Source organism: Temnothorax americanus, unplaced genomic scaffold, assembly GCF_048541705.1.
Source record: "Temnothorax americanus isolate GAGA-0224 unplaced genomic scaffold, ASM4854170v1 Scaffold18, whole genome shotgun sequence".
NCBI lineage: Eukaryota > Metazoa > Arthropoda > Insecta > Hymenoptera > Formicidae > Temnothorax > Temnothorax americanus.
In genome coordinates this window covers 1,319,094-1,334,600 of record NW_027509318.1, presented here as the reverse complement: position 1 = coordinate 1,334,600, position 15,507 = coordinate 1,319,094, and the positions used below count along the sequence as shown (strand labels likewise).

The window sequence follows — 15,507 nt, the reverse complement described above, 5'->3', positions numbered from 1 at the left end:
CGTTAAACTTGACGTTTTTGCAGGAGTCAAGCGACGAGGACGTGAGGAGGACAATTCGAGAGAAACGAGCGGGTTGCCAAGAATCAAGATCATTTAATTCTCACGAGTACAGATTCGTAGCTGATTAACGATTCTTCGGTTGATAATGAATGAGCAAATTTGTCGCAATAACAAGCCTATTTATCTCAGCGTGTATATCGGTCGCTTATTTAAATAGATAATTAGACACCCTTTGCGCCATTCTCTATACGTGCACTCTCGCAATAATTGTGTGGAACGTGTGTATTTAACGTGTACGGAGAGTGGGAACGCGCGTTTTTTCCTCCCTCGCCTCATTCTCACGTGTTCTTAACGCGTGAAGGAACTTTTCATCCCGCCGAACGCCTGCCCGTTTCCCAATTCGGCAGCTAAAAACCTTCCCGAACTTTTAGATTCTGATCTGAATGATGTCGGGAGATCTACGAAAAATATTAAGAGCCGCCATGTGAATACGATCTCAAAGTAGAATAACGTTGAAATAAAAATCCGACGCTTCGAAACCTTATGTAATTAAATATTTCGATCGATAATTATAGATATGTCTGGATCACATAAATGTCCGATGGGAAAGAACAAAGAACGCAATGAAATCTGGACCTCTCCTCATCTTGCACAAGAAAAAAATTACACGATTGCGACTCCGATAAAGTAGCCTGATGTGGCCTAATGTAAGTATTTTTATATTTCACGTTCTTATTTTTGAGGATGCACCGGATGATTTGGCAATAAATTTTCCAAAATAGAATACGTAATAAAATACAATAGAAATTATTAAAATTAGTTTTATCTCGATCGCATATATCATTCAGCTCAGCAGCAGGTTCCAGGTGCGAAAGGTTTCATTGAGTAATCCCTGCTTAACAATCATCGAGATTCGTTCCACGCGCGACTTTCCTTTCTACTCGTTCGTGTCTCTTTGTATATATCTCATTCTCTATTACTTTTATACGTTTATTCGCACATCTCGGTTTTACAGGCTCGCGGCAAGCAATTTGCGAATGAAGCGTCGTATGTCGTTTCGACGCGCGATTAACGGAGATCGAGAAAAGTTGCTTTGACAAATCATTAATCGCTTACAGCAAGCTTAAGCCTAAGCAAATGTGCGTCGAGGCAAATTCGTACTTTCGCATATTTCTAAATTGTTGATGCGCGAATTCGTATCTTACAAGCGAGACTACGTCGCGATACGATGCGGAAGTTTAATGTCGGAAATGCACAAATCAGGCCTTCGTACGATCGAATAAATATTTGTATAAAGAAAAAAAAACGAAACGGCTTCGCTCACGAAAACTGGCGCGTCTATATGAAATATACAGTCGATTATAATCCGCGAATAATACGAATTTCCATCGACGAACGTATAACGTAAGTTAGCAGCAAGAACGACCGCTGAAAATCGGCGATACTTTTGTACGGGAGAGCTCGTTGCATTTAAAAGCACATGTCAAAAACTTACCGCCTCGCACGCCCCGGATTCACAAATCGACGATATCCCCTTTGCCTTCTTATTTTTCTCTCTTATTTTTTTGTTGGTTGATATGATTCATTGATATGGTCCGTCCGTAAGTTACGCTACTTTGTCGTTACTCTGTTATTTGTGCGAAGAGGATTTATAGGGGGGAGTCCGGGCCTACAAACGGCGGCAAAATATACACAACGCACTTGTCGAACGACGCTTCGGGCCGGATTTTCATTTTTTTTTCCATTCGGAAATACGTATTTAACTATCACGCTGATAATGGAGACCTTTTGCACGCGCGGCGCGCGTTGTGCTTGGAATACGCTAAACGCTGGTGCTACGTCAGATCATAACAAATAAAGTGGAGCAAATTTTTTTCTTTGATAAATTTGCTAACATCATCTTTTACTTTGACATATAAGAGACATAAAGCAAATGTTTCGTACTAAAAGCAAAAAGTTGAAAGACCCTCTTCTGCTTTTGCTCTCTCGTTACTAAGAGCAATCGCTCCGCTTCTATTAATATGACCCAATTATAAGTGGTAAGGTAATTAATGTACGTGTAATATTAATAATTAACGTATATATACAACGATCAGAAATTATTATTTACAGAACGATAATTTTCTCACGTCGACATTTACGATAACAATGTAATTAACGACGACGATGCGAACGGGGTTGATAAAAAGTCGCTGCGACGAGACTCGCAGCTTTTCTCTTCGGCGTTTACCGTATTCGAGATACCGTATACCGCAAAACTCCCCGATAACGCAGCATCAGATTCGATATCGTTGAGATCGCATTGCGTCAACGAAAACGCTTTAATATCACTCGAGATCCTTATACTCTTATATTTCGGCTACTGTGCAATGCGTTGTGTGTTTCGTTTTGTCACCTGACGTGTGTACGTGTAAGTACGCGTGTGTATCGTGTATACGTACGTTTATACTTGCTTCTAACTTGCTCTCGTCGCGCTTCGTCATTATCCTCGTCGTAGTAACAAAATTTCTAATTTCGATATACGTTACGTGGCATTTTATAATGTTTCGATCTTTGATCGCTTCTTGCGTGAGAGAACTTGACTTTCGGCTCGATTATACAGTTTGATTTGCGAAAGGACGTACGCGAGACGTCGAAAATATAAAAGTTCCAATAGGTTGTCAAATGAATTATTTAAAAAATCACCGATTTCATTTTTATGTGCTCGCACAAATTGATAATTTAGTGTGGCGAAAATGCGAAGAGCCATCGTGACGTGGGTACAACCGGCACAATGCGCACGTACGCGCGTATATTCTCTCCCTCCGTAACACCAATCGACCCCAGAAACTAAGAGGATACCGTGACCGTATAAGTTTACGTATATATACGTTCATCCCCGCTCCTCACAAACTTGTCCTTCCCCTCTGAATTATTTCCTACCTTTCTCCTTGCTGTCTTCGAAGCTCGACTTCGTAATTTCTCTATCTCGCTCTCGATAAGATTATATTAAATCTGAATCTATTACGTGTACCTATACAGACTATATGTCCTTGACGATTTACGCTGGACCGCGGATGTTTCGGCAAGAGTTCATCGGTCGATTTGTCTTTAAAAGAAATTCAATCGGCAACGTCTTCTGGCAACGTTCCATTCGGAAGTCAACTGCCCGAGCAGTTTATTTTATTCGAGACATTCGACTTCCTTCTCCTCTGTTCTTTTTTTTTCAATGAAAGTGCAAACGCGCGATCTTTTCACGTACGTATTTCTTATACTTTCGTTGATCTCGCGAATTTGCGTATACGGTACTCAGCACTGCGACATCTTCGTTAAAGAGAAATCGACCTCACGTTGGTCGATAGTCCAAAAATCGAGACGGAAAACACTCCGCGTACACATCATATCGTTTACCTGATTAGTCGCAAAAATCTACATCGGCCCATTCTCTCTCCCTCCAATATTGAAGACGCGAGAAAACTGCAAGAAAGTATTGGAATCGATAAGATAAACCGTGTCGCGTTCTCCTATCTCGAGATAGCGATTTGCCTACGTTTTTAATTTCCCTTAGCCGGCAAATAAAATATTTCCAACAGCTAAACGCAACAATTAAAAAAGACGATGGTACGTACGTAGACCTTTTATGACGAAGTCTGCGCGATATACATTTTGCATAATTAATGTCAATATGTATCTCTTCGTGAGCGCGTGTACACGTGTGTTTGCGTGTGTGTGTGTGTGTGTGTGTGTCCTCTCTCTCTTATTTAATATATAATATATCCTATTCTACTAACTGGTACTCCCTATAATTACGGGATAATACTACGTGTGGTTCGTAATCGATCGACCAATTTGATAACAAGTGATTTAGAAAGTAGCGGCGAATGCTCTCTTCTCCTTTCTTTCTTTTTTTTTCCATCGCCACGTGCCGCCTCGTCGGAATCAAGAGAGCAAACGCTCGCAAAAAACCACCTTTGTCTAATAATCCTCTAATAATAATTGTAATAATTATAGGTACGTATGTATACACTTTGGTATCGGGATATATCTCTGAATATAGAAAACCTTATATACAATTTACACTTAGTTAGGAATTTCCTCGGATTATTTAACGATCATTTATTAAACACGTTACGCGCTACGTTTAAATACGGCATATTATGATTTAATAAACAAGATCCTCGTAAAAAAAAGGCGCCGAAGGTCGGCGCGAGGGGGACTAGTCGTTCCTTTCTGTCGTCGGGAAGGGTGGTTGGGGGGGGGGGGGTCAGCGCTCTGACGTTCCCCTTTCCCTCGTTGCTCGCGCAAAAATTAGAAAATTTCGGCGATGGCGCTCCTCCGAGCACGGCGAACGCTAAGCGCGTCGCGTGACAAACGATAACGTGACAGCTGACAGCCCGAGATGAGAGATCAGCGTATTCGCGGAGAGTGTGGAGATACCGTTAGAACGTGGGATATACTTATATACCGTTTACCGTGCTCGGCTTAACGTCGTCGCGCAAAAACGACGTTCTGTACGACGACAATGGCGATAATTACCTACGACGAAGCGAAGTGTGAAGCACGCCTAACAATCGTATAGCGTAGCGAGTAATACGCAGCTACGTACAAGTGGCATACAACGTATACACACGAGGACCGACCTCGTTTCAGCGCGCGTCGCAGTAATATCAACGAGACGCGACAGACAATCCGGTACGCGGTTCGTTAAGCTATAATCGGTCGACAGAAGGGAATGGGATCTCCGTGTCCCTTAAAGCTGTTTCGTCGTTTTCTTCTTTTTCTTTTGCTCCGCCGGAAACACCGAGAGAGCCCGGACCGGCGCGGCGCGGAGTCCGCGGAATGCCGAGCAGCCGCAGCCGGGGCGATAAACGAGCACGGCGGGAATTTTTCACTTCCGCGAGATCGAGCAGCTCGGACTCTTCTCTCTCTTTTTTTCCCTCCCCCGTGAGCGAGTGAGAGACACGGGTGAATCGTCGGATGATTTTACGTGTAATTCGTTGGATAAGAGTCCCGAGTACCTCCTCGACGGATATGCGTATTAGAGCAACGAAAACGGCGCAGCGTGGCCGCCACTGTAGGATTGGCCAGCGACACCAGCTACATGGGTATCGTATCGACATTCTGAACTTCTTTCCGACGTCGACAGTTTTTATATTATTCTCCGATGTCATCTTTCGAAAAAGTGACTTACAAACCTAGATTCTCTTTCTCGAGACAAGCCGTCCGAGCAATTCGAAACTTTCTTCCGTGATCACTGTAAATCGTATTTTTATATGTCAAAAAAATATATATATAACTGCATTAGTCTTAATTTTTCTAATTAATTTTCAGTCTGAACGACATTATTTAATATCTGTAATATAATATTCGTCGTTGGTGACCTTCTCCGAATGGCCATTTCTAGCCTCGGCTCGCCTCGATGATCGGCCTGGCCAGGGACGTATTGTCGACTTGTTCAAAAGACGATATCTCCAATTTCGAGTCAGATTGCCGATTAGCTCTAACCTCGTGTCGCCGCCGTATATACGCGGGATTGCAATTAAATTATTCAGACACAATAAGTAAAGCAACGTAAGCGGCGAAGCCGTCTGAGGATTCAATAGGATCTCTCTCTTATCTTTGTTCCTATATATTCAAAGTTAAATGAGAACGCGTCGAGAGAGCAGCCGTACAGAGAGTAGGATGAGATGAGACGCGATATATAAGGGAGTATATTTTTTTTTTTAAATCCGACTTTTCAATACTCGGCTTTAGAATATTGTAATATCGTAACTCGACGAGTTTTCCGCGAGGGACGTTATTGCGAGAACGCGATATGTATGTTAGCTCGATAGGACTCGATTTAGGTCCTTGATGCGAGCGTATGCACATCACTCGATACCCTCTCGAGACACTAGCCATCTCGAGTGTCGACGGCTATAAATACGGCCCTTCACACGGAGCCCAGTAGTCGAGACGCGTTCAAGCGCAGGCGGCGAACCATCATCGTCATTATCAACATCATCGTTATAGCGCGACGTGGTGTTACATCGATCGTATCGACGCCCGGCGGACGCGACGGCGTCGCGACGTTGGCCCGAGGAACATATATATATCGCGGAGGAAGAAAAGGCCTCCGGTCTTCTCTGATATATCCGTAAAATAATGGGATGACAAGGGACGGCCGCGAGAGAACGCGCGTCACGGGGAACACTATACGGATACGTTCAACGATGTGCCGCAAAATGGGGGTAGGCGGGAGGTGGACGAGGGGAATAGGTGAGAGAACGTGCGATATAATTATTCCACCGATTGTCTACGTTCCGCTACGTTCGTCCGAGGTTTCCCGTGAGAACGCCTAAAAACGCCTCAGGTTTAACTCTTTTCTACTAGAAAAAAAAAACCATTAAAAACGCTGCATCGATATGGAAAACGTGTGCCGTAAACACATGTACAGTTACAATCTCGTAATCTCTCGCGATTCGCCTGTCAACAAATCTGCGCCTACGCGTGTGTCCGTGCGTGAGTGTGCGCTGCACTGCACGATCAATGATATAAATTATAAATTAATACAACTTACATGTTTCTCTGCATACGTGTGTACGTTTGTTGCTGTGTGTACGCGGACTTGCGTTATGTCTTGCTGCCCATTTGTAACTCTAATTAGCTAGCGTAGTCATTACAAAATTCTTACAACTATTCAACAAAAACCAATCTCGTAACAACTTTTATCTACTTGTTTATTCGTCGTTCGCACACGCACTTTCATATTTCTCTCTCTCTCTCTCTCTCTCTCTCTCTCTCTCTCTCTCTCTCTCTCCCTCTCTTTCTCTCATTTAATCTCGCACTCTCTGTTGTCATCCTCGCGAAAAACTTTCACGCGCGCGCATTACACCAGTCCCTATAGTCGTCGTGCGGTAGTCTCCGATTGCGGAGCATTGCGGAATTTTCATGGAAGGGCACCGGTCGCGGCTATTATCGATTCGGCACGTTAGCTAAATTGAGGTGGTCCGCGAAAAAAGGCCACGCCGAATGGCCCCACGATCCCTTTTTAAAGCCCTCAACCATTCCAGGTTCATATTTTTCAACATACTTTTACCTCGAGTCTAGATTATACGCGCTCGGCGATAATTCATTCTTTTTTCAAACGATCTTCGCCTCGTAGACCGTCTCGATTGCGAGTGACAAAACCGCGCCTCGTATTCGCAACGATCAACGATCTTCCACGACAATTCGTTATTTATCCGTATGCAAAAGGAACGATTTTGAGACGTGTGAATGTTTCAGCGGAAAGCTAGAACGATTATCCCGATAATCGCTCGACTAAGCTCGAGATTAATTTTGTAATCGTTTTACACAACGATAATCGTCGGGGGTCTTTTCGGCCCTAAGAAAAAAGAGATTTTATAGAAATTACTAATTATTCGTCGCTATTATCAAACGGAGAGCTCGGAGTTAATTATGACAAGAAGCGATTGCATCAATCGCGATAACTCGGATTTGTCCCGCTGTTATCTCGAGGAATTAATTATAATTAATTACGACTTTTATACATCGTTAGCATTATATATTATCGTTTATTCATATCATTACTATTAAAATAAGAAAGTATGACGATATTTACGGGAACAATTTTTGAAAAAGTGGTCACAAATGACCAGATCTTTATAACGCGGAATAAACCTTATAAAAATTAATTCTCGTGTCTTTAAATAAAAATATCAGATATTTCGATATCATATATCTCGCGATATGTTGCGCGCGGATAACGATTGGTTTGCAACGTTGCTCGTTACTATTATCACCAGACTTTCCGTATCCGCAGCTGAGAAATGCGCGACTGTTTTCAGTGATAAAACTGGTATCGTTGCTTTTGCCGACCCTCGTCGCAGATCGAGATTACCGCGGACGATTCTATGACGGAGTCAAGAAAAACAAGAGCGGGAACTCGAGTAATTTGATTCGTCGCCGAGCACAGAGAAATTATACGCGGTCGAGCGGTCTATCGCGTAAAGTATTGCAACTTAAATTAAAAAGGCTTCGCCATCGACGAGCGACAGATACAACGGATTCGAGTACAACTCCTACGTGTTCGTCGACTTAAAACGCCTCCTGGTCTTCCTCAGGTCGCACCGATTAATCCGTCAAGGCCCAGACTCGGTCTCGAAATTGAAAATTCTAAAACTTTCTCTTAGGATCCTTAAAAAATTATCTTTAAAATTCGAAGTCTCGCGGATATTCTCTAGGCCCGCGTTCGTACGAACGAAACGAAGTACGACGCGCTATAAACCTTTCGACGGATCTCGACGGAGTCGGAAGCCGCGAGGGATTCAAGTCGCGAACAAGTCGTCCGTCGTTGGCGAAAAACCGGCTTGGGACATCGTTCGACGGGTATACGGCGGCGAGGCCCCATCTCGAGAGACGACGGATCCGGGGATGCTGCGCCCCGGAGGCGGCGAGGGGCCTCGCACCGGTCGGCGATCGCGTGTCGTCGTCGTCGTCGTCGGAGCGTGGCGAATTTTTACATAATGGCACACTTCTCCTTAAGTCTTATCGCGTTGTTGCTCTGCACCGGCTGTAACGAGACCGAGCGGTTCTTCTCGAGAGTGAGCAGGTCCCGGAACAGGGCGTCCACGTTGTGATTCGTCTTGGCCGAGGTCTCCAGGAAGCCGCAGCCCCAGTTAGCCGCCTCGGCTGCGCCCTCGCTCATCGACACCTCGCGCACCGACGGGCTCTCGTCGCACTTGTTCCCGACCTGAGTTATGAATCAACGATGGAATCGCTGACAATGAGTCGCGCTGCAGAAAACGACGCACGAAAAAGAAACGCGGAACGAAACAGGGGGGGGGGGTCTCGTGCAGGAATGGAAATCCACTCGTTCGTAGAAATCAAGTTAAACCGAAAGTCAATCTCCGAGAGAGTCAAATTTCAAGAAGAAAGAAACCGAACGCGTCGATTTACGGCGTTAAGAGCTTCCTCAAATTCCACTCCGTCTTATCCGAAGGTGGTACGAGGAAAATGGTAACTTTTTAATTACTTATTCCTTCTTTATCCTCGAATCGACGAAACGACCGGTATGCCACCGATAGACGATTTTTTTTAAATTTACTAGGAATATCGACGCTGAGCGACCGAACAGCAAAATTCAATGCAGATACGTCGCGCGCGATAATCGTGACGTCATGAGAATTCGTATCATCTTTCGCTTACGTACTCGACGACGAACATCTCTCATCGAGTTGACGACGTGCGCGCGAAATATCGTCCGTAGGGATATTTAGGGATATTTTTTACGGTTATTATTCACGGCGCGAAAACTCGATAAGATAAGCCAGACGACGTATTTATAAACGGAGCGCGGAAGCGTTCGCTCGTTTACCGCCGGCTTCGCGGCGCATCGCGGGAGGGAAAAACGGAAACTGAAAGCCGAAACAAATGGGACGAGGGGTTGCGGCGAGTCCTTACCAACATAATGGGTATCTGCGAGATATCTTGGCCCTTGAGCTCCCTTATCACGGCCCAGATCGGTCGTAGCTCCTCGAGGCTTTGCCGCGAGCACACCGAGTACACCAAGATGAAGGCGTGACCTTTGCTTATGGAGAGCCGCTGCATAGCGGGAAACTGATGGGACCCCGTTGTGTCCGTAATTTGAAGCGTGCATATGTTTTTGTCGCAACTTATCACCTGAAATACCGTTAATGCGATCCGTTGACTCGGTCGCGCGTCTTTATTGGGCCTCGATCCCGACTCGACTCGACTCGACTCCGACTCGTGACTTCCGCGACTCCCGCGTGATTTCCGATTCGACTTGACTCGGACTCCTCGCACCTCGAGTCAAATCGAACCGCTGGATCGAGTCGAGTTAAATCGGAGATCGGCCCGCGCGATACCGTCGGTGACGCTTCTCGTCGCGCGCACAGCGAGAGTCCCACCAGCATCGTCATTGCGTCTTTGTCGCACAAATATACATACACAAATACACACGTGCGTGCCGTGCACGCTCATACGTGCCTCTGTTAAAATTTGTGGATATGTACGTATATGCGTACGCTACATCTATTATACGTTATATCGATCCATCGTCACACGCGAAATCGTTACGCGAAACCGTTGCGCGACGCGCGACGGGTGGCTGATATATAATCGAGTCGTTATACGTCGTAGCTTTGACCCGCACTTGTACGAGTACCTGATTCAAGCTCGACGAGTAAGGGCCAGCGCGCGCGAACATCGCCGTTAGCGTCTTACGCCTTACGTGAGAATATTGCGTAAGATTGGCTCGCGTGTCGCGTAACGCAATATTCTCACGTAATGCGTAAGACGACTACGGCAACGTTCGCGCGCGCTGGCCCTAACGTCGATGTGCAATTTACGCGCGTATCGGTGTCGTGAAAACCGTGCTACGGATCGCGCGGAGAAAATCTCGGTTTTCCGTAGAAATTAAATGACGTTACCGCGTGCGGGACTCGACGATTTGAACGACCTGTCGTTCTCTCTGACCATACGTGTTGTGACGCAACGTGTCGTCGTATAGGTATAGCGCGTAATTGACTCGGCGCGCGCACACGCGATGCTTCTTTTTCGCGGTACGGCAAAACGTAAAGCAGTCGCGATCCGCAATGTGTGTCTCTGGCATGTATATTCCCGATTAGCGTGTAGGTATTGTTACCGCTAATTCTACTTCGCTATACCGGCGCGGCCGCGCGAGTCGTTTGCAAATTTTATGTTTTTGCTCGCGCGCGCGTCGCGTTTCCGTATTATCGGCCGGATGTGCACGCCGGGAGTGGGAATATTAAATTTCGCGAATGGCAGAGTTATCCGTGGGACACATCCGATTAATCGCGAAATCTCGGCTCCCGCGGAAATTACCGTCTACGTGTTGCGTCCGACCGCGACGTGCCGCGCGCATCAAAGTTCGCTTTGCGCGATCCATAATTGAGCGACGTAGGAGTGAAATCTGCCGAATTTCGCCTTCTTACTTGCACGCGCGCGAGCGAGGGCGTTTCCAACTAATTTTTCCGCGAATCAAAATCGACAAGTATAGACGAGGACCGCGTAAACGTGTAGCGATGCTACGGTTCCACGAAACTTCAACTAGACTCAATTATAAACGCGCGGTAGCTTTGCGAGCGTAATTGTATTATTTCTATTTTAATACAGTCCAATATAATCAATTCGTAAAGGTTCGAAGAAGAAAAAACGTGCGCGTACTTTGGTCGAATCGATTATCTGATTCTTCGTCTCGTCTCTCTTCGTCGAAAAGAGAGAGAATCGGCTAAATTTCAGTTAACTTTTTCTTCATTGAGAGAAGCGATCGTTATCTCTGATCGATTAACGAAATCACGTACACGCGTTACGGATCGAGATGAATGCGCGGTCGCGGTCTTCGCGGCTACGCAGAAAAAAAGAAATGTCAAACCAAAACTTATACGCGCCGTGCTCAATTATATGTATATATATACTCAAATTAACGCGTTAATTGTTTCGTGCACGCGCAACAATCCATAATCTTCATATAAAAATTCGACGATCTTTTTCTCGATTGGATTATACAAAATAACTTTGTTCGAGCAAGTTTTCGTCGTTCAACGCAATACGCAACCGTTGAAACCAAAGATATTTTTAAAAATATTCCCTTTTTTCTCCGCGCACGCGAGCACGCATTCCCATTGAAGGAAAAAAATCTGGTCAAGAAAATCGCGCGTTTGAAAGGGGATTGGTGCCACACGCGCGCGCTTACCTGTCTGTAGGTGTCCTCGATGGTCGGGATGTAGGACTCGCGGAAGGACCCCTTCACGAAGCGCAGCACGAGGGAACTCTTGCCGACGCCGCCCGCCCCGAACACGACCACGCGATAGTCGTTGCTCTGCTCCGGCATCCTGACATCTGCCGTCCCGGCGACGTAAACCCCCGGCGCTCGGGGTCCGCGTGAAGAGAGACGACGCGGGGGTTGAGACCAGACGAGAGAGGGAGAACGAGAGAGCGTGGGTGTGCGTGCCGTGGGGGAGATGTACGAGACGATCACCTTCCACGAACTCTCACACCGCCCGACCTGTCGCACGCGATATACGCAAGTTATATACCGGATGTCCCGAAACTACCCGATGGCGATGTCCCTCTATGACCGACCGATCCGGAGACGATTCTTCTCCTCGGTTAAAAATCCGGTCTTTATCGCGCGTTCTCGCGATTGATTTTCGAATTTAAGCTCGCGAAAGTAAAATCCAGCGACCACGTTCCGAACCTCGGTTTGGAAATAATCGCGCGAGTACGTCGACAGTTTTCTCGAGGGAGAATCGACTCCAGGTCGGCCAAAACGGTCCACGCGGCGCGAAAGGGAACATCCGGTGGTAACGGGACACCCCCGTGTATGAGCGCGCGCGCGCGCCACGGTCTCCGTGCCGCGCTTCGCCCACGCGGCTAATAATCCGAACCCACGAAAGGTTACATCCGTCCGCGCGTATCTCGTGACGCGTACTCCTCCGATGACGACACCCGCGAAACCGCGTACGACCGTATGCGGGTCTGTCTCGTTTGTCCGCGCCCCTCCCCGCAATCACCCGAACAATCGGATTTATATATATTTCACGCTTGCGCGTATCCCGAGCGTACGAACGCGTATATCTGTTTTATTTCAAAAATAACCACGGAGAAAAATGTTGACGTTGAAAAATAGCAAAGCAATCGAGTCGTAATCGAAATCGAGAATTCTGGAGAACGTAGGACTGCCATTTTGAAACTCTCGGCTGTGAATGATCGATTCGCTAATCTTACTGTTTACATCGTTATGTATGTCGAGAGAGAGAGAAAGAGACAAATATCGTCTTCCGCAACCGGCGCGGCGCGACCGACCGTCCGCGAAAAGTCTGCTTTTTCCGCTTGCCTCGTCTACGTCACGCCGCAAGTCCTCTTTTCCTACCCTCTCTCCGCTCGACACGGTCCGAATACGCTTGCTTCGTTTTAAAGCGTACCTACTTTTTCTAAAGCTAATTGCATTTGAGATTGAACGACGAGAGGAAGAAAAGATACGAAGCGCGGAAGATGCAACCGACCTCGGGATTTTTTCTCTCCGAAAGTATAGTTTAATCTGAAAAAAAAATCAAGATTTTGACAGCAGAAACGAGGAGGAGAGAGGTACTATTTGACTCGCGATTTTTTCGTAGATGAGACGTCGAAACGTCGAACCAGCGTATATAACTAACGTCGCAACGCGCGTTGATCGAAGAACATTCGTGATTCCGGCAACGTTTGTCGTTTTAAATAAAAGAAGGCGCCGCGCCGTTTCGAATATAAGAACTTTTGCGAGACGATCAAAATTTCGACACAATTTCAATTTCGACGCTCCGCACGGAAATCGTCGTATTTGTATTCGCAGGAACCAAAGGGTTCGCCGTCGCGCGCGACATCGGAAAACGAATTTACCGAAATTACACCGGAGCACAATCCGGGTCATCGAAGATATTCACTCGAAAAAACTCGCGATCGTTATCCTCGAATCGTTTGTCTTCGACGAACGATCGCGCGAAGGTGGAAGGTCCCCCGTGTCGCGCGTACCCCGATCGACCTCGCCGGAGTTCTATCCGGTTCTATCCCTGGAGTTCTCGTCACCGTTCGCACGCACGCAAGCTCGCGACGATCGCGTTTCGCCGGGGGAGCCGACCGAACCTCCGCGCGAGGATCGTTCCTCGACCCTGATCGACGGCGAACGGTGTCGGGGCACTGACGATTAATCGGAGCAGGCACGAGCGTTGGAAATTGCGGGAAAGGGTGAAGCGAAACGCGGTCACGGACCCAGCGAGGCGGCGACGATAGCGGCGACGTTGGTCGCGCTCGACGCTCGACGGAGGCATTCGCGATTCGCGGACAACGTCGCGTCGCTCAGGAGCGAGGACGGAACTCAAGGCATCTCGTTGGTGGGGCGAAGGGCGGACGGAGTTGTATCTTATATCGAGATGGGGAAACCTGCCGTTGTGGTCGAACGGAGCTTCCCTCTTCGGTTCCGCAGGCGGGCCACGCTCGGCCGCGCTCGCCACTCGCCAGGCGATCCACCACCGTGACGGTCAAAAACGTGCGAACGACACGGACGGAGAACGGCCGCTTTTCCTCGTCTCTCGTCACCGCGTAACTAGGCGCTGCGCCGTGCGCGGCGCGCGGCGCGGCCTCCCGAACGTCAACCCCCCTGAAGTCCGTCCCGGTCCCGCTCGTCTCGTCGCGCGGAAGCGGCGTTGGCCGCGCGTCGCTTTTTCTTTTTATACGCCCCGATCGACGACGGACTCGCGAGCCGTGACGGTATATACGATCTTGCCTGTTTCTTTATTTTCCTTCCTTTCCCGAATCGCGCGAACTTGCGACGATTTCACGGATGAAAACGAAGCGCGCTACGCGTGACGTGTGTATACGCACCGTCGCGTCGCCGAAAGCGCCGCGGGAAAATCAATAGCGCTTCCACGTGCGTGTGTGGGTTGAGCGCGGGTGTACGCGCCGTCAGTGGCGTGACCGCGCGAGGGTGCACCCTGGGGGCGACGTACGTTCAGCGAAATCGATTTGCAGCGGGATCGCCGTCTCCGCGCGGAGATTTCAGCCCCGAAAATTGAATCCGGCGAAATTCGATTAAATAACGTAAAATTATTTGTACGTTTCGCGACGCCCTGGAAGACTCGTTCCGAGACGCGTGTGTCGCGCGAAAGCACATTTCTTCTTCTTTGCGTTTCAGGAATTTATTGTTGCAATTTATATAAAAGTAACGACATGAGAATCCAGTAATTCCTGAGGGTACTTTATGTACGGGTACTTACAGATATACGCATTTGCGCGTTTGTTTTTTACACTCTCACTTCGGTTCGGGCTCTTTCAGCAGTGGGTTCTTTATCGCAAGATCGGTTCCTTCGCAATAGATGGTATCGTAGGTCCATTTGCGATTATTTCTGACAAAGTCACGATGCCAATGGATTAAGTACCTCGCGACGGAACGGACTATAGGCGTTTCGCCAGATATGGAAAGTAGAGTTTTACCTGCAGTCGTGGGCGCATTTCGGGGAAGAACATTTAGGGCACGGAAAATGGCATCCAGGACAATCCAAGCTCAAGCAGTCGCAAAGATCGTCCGACGTCCGTATAAAAATGCCCACGTCGTTGTACAGGTGCTTCCTGTAGCTCTGATACAATCGACGATACAGCTTGCGCTTCTCTCGTTCGCTGTGCTCCGGATCGAAGTTCCTCAAGAATTTCTTGCTCAAGCTATCCACGGCCCTTTGCCTCGAGCCCCGAGTACTCTTCTGCGAACGCAAAGTCGGAATGATTGTAAAACCGTCCGTCTTTTCCTTGGCGATCAAATTTTTTTTTTCGTTTTTTTTTTCCGCTTTTTTTTCAGGTAAACGATCGAACGAAGCTCTTACTCTTTCGCCGCGAGCAGGTGCCTGATTGCTCGACGCACTTTCGCCGGAACTCTCCATCCCGCGCACAAGTTTCTAAAAACACTTGTCCTCCGCGATGCCTACTTGCTCGATATCATTGATACAAATAAATGTTCTTCCGGAGGTTTTCTAAAAA

At 47.4% G+C, this 15,507-nt stretch overlaps 2 protein-coding genes and 1 long non-coding RNA gene across 3 annotated transcripts; 1 reads left to right on the top strand and 2 right to left on the bottom strand.

Annotated features, from left to right (window-relative positions):
* Positions 1-73: 73 nt before the first annotated feature.
* Positions 74-14,076, bottom strand: LOC143896199 (GTP-binding protein Di-Ras2). The gene is made up of 4 exons (XM_077403848.1): positions 13,925-14,076; positions 11,699-12,010; positions 9,424-9,642; positions 74-8,713 (listed from the first exon to the last, which is right to left on the bottom strand). The coding sequence occupies exons 2-4, from the start codon at positions 11,834-11,836 to the stop codon at positions 8,480-8,482; spliced, it is 591 nt and encodes a 196-aa protein (XP_077259974.1). The 5' UTR covers positions 11,837-12,010; positions 13,925-14,076; the 3' UTR covers positions 74-8,479.
* A 177-nt stretch (positions 14,077-14,253) lies between these two features.
* On the top strand, positions 14,254-15,337 carry LOC143896201 (uncharacterized). Its single transcript, XR_013256582.1, has 2 exons — positions 14,254-14,589; positions 14,672-15,337. It is a non-coding gene; the product is annotated as an uncharacterized LOC143896201 (long non-coding RNA).
* LOC143896197 (ARL14 effector protein) lies at positions 14,750-15,498 on the bottom strand. The gene is made up of 3 exons (XM_077403845.1): positions 15,354-15,498; positions 14,971-15,233; positions 14,750-14,882 (listed from the first exon to the last, which is right to left on the bottom strand). Exons 1-3 carry the CDS (start codon positions 15,408-15,410, stop codon positions 14,789-14,791), a joined length of 414 nt encoding a protein of 137 aa, XP_077259971.1. The 5' UTR covers positions 15,411-15,498; the 3' UTR covers positions 14,750-14,788.
* Positions 15,499-15,507: the final 9 nt, after the last annotated feature.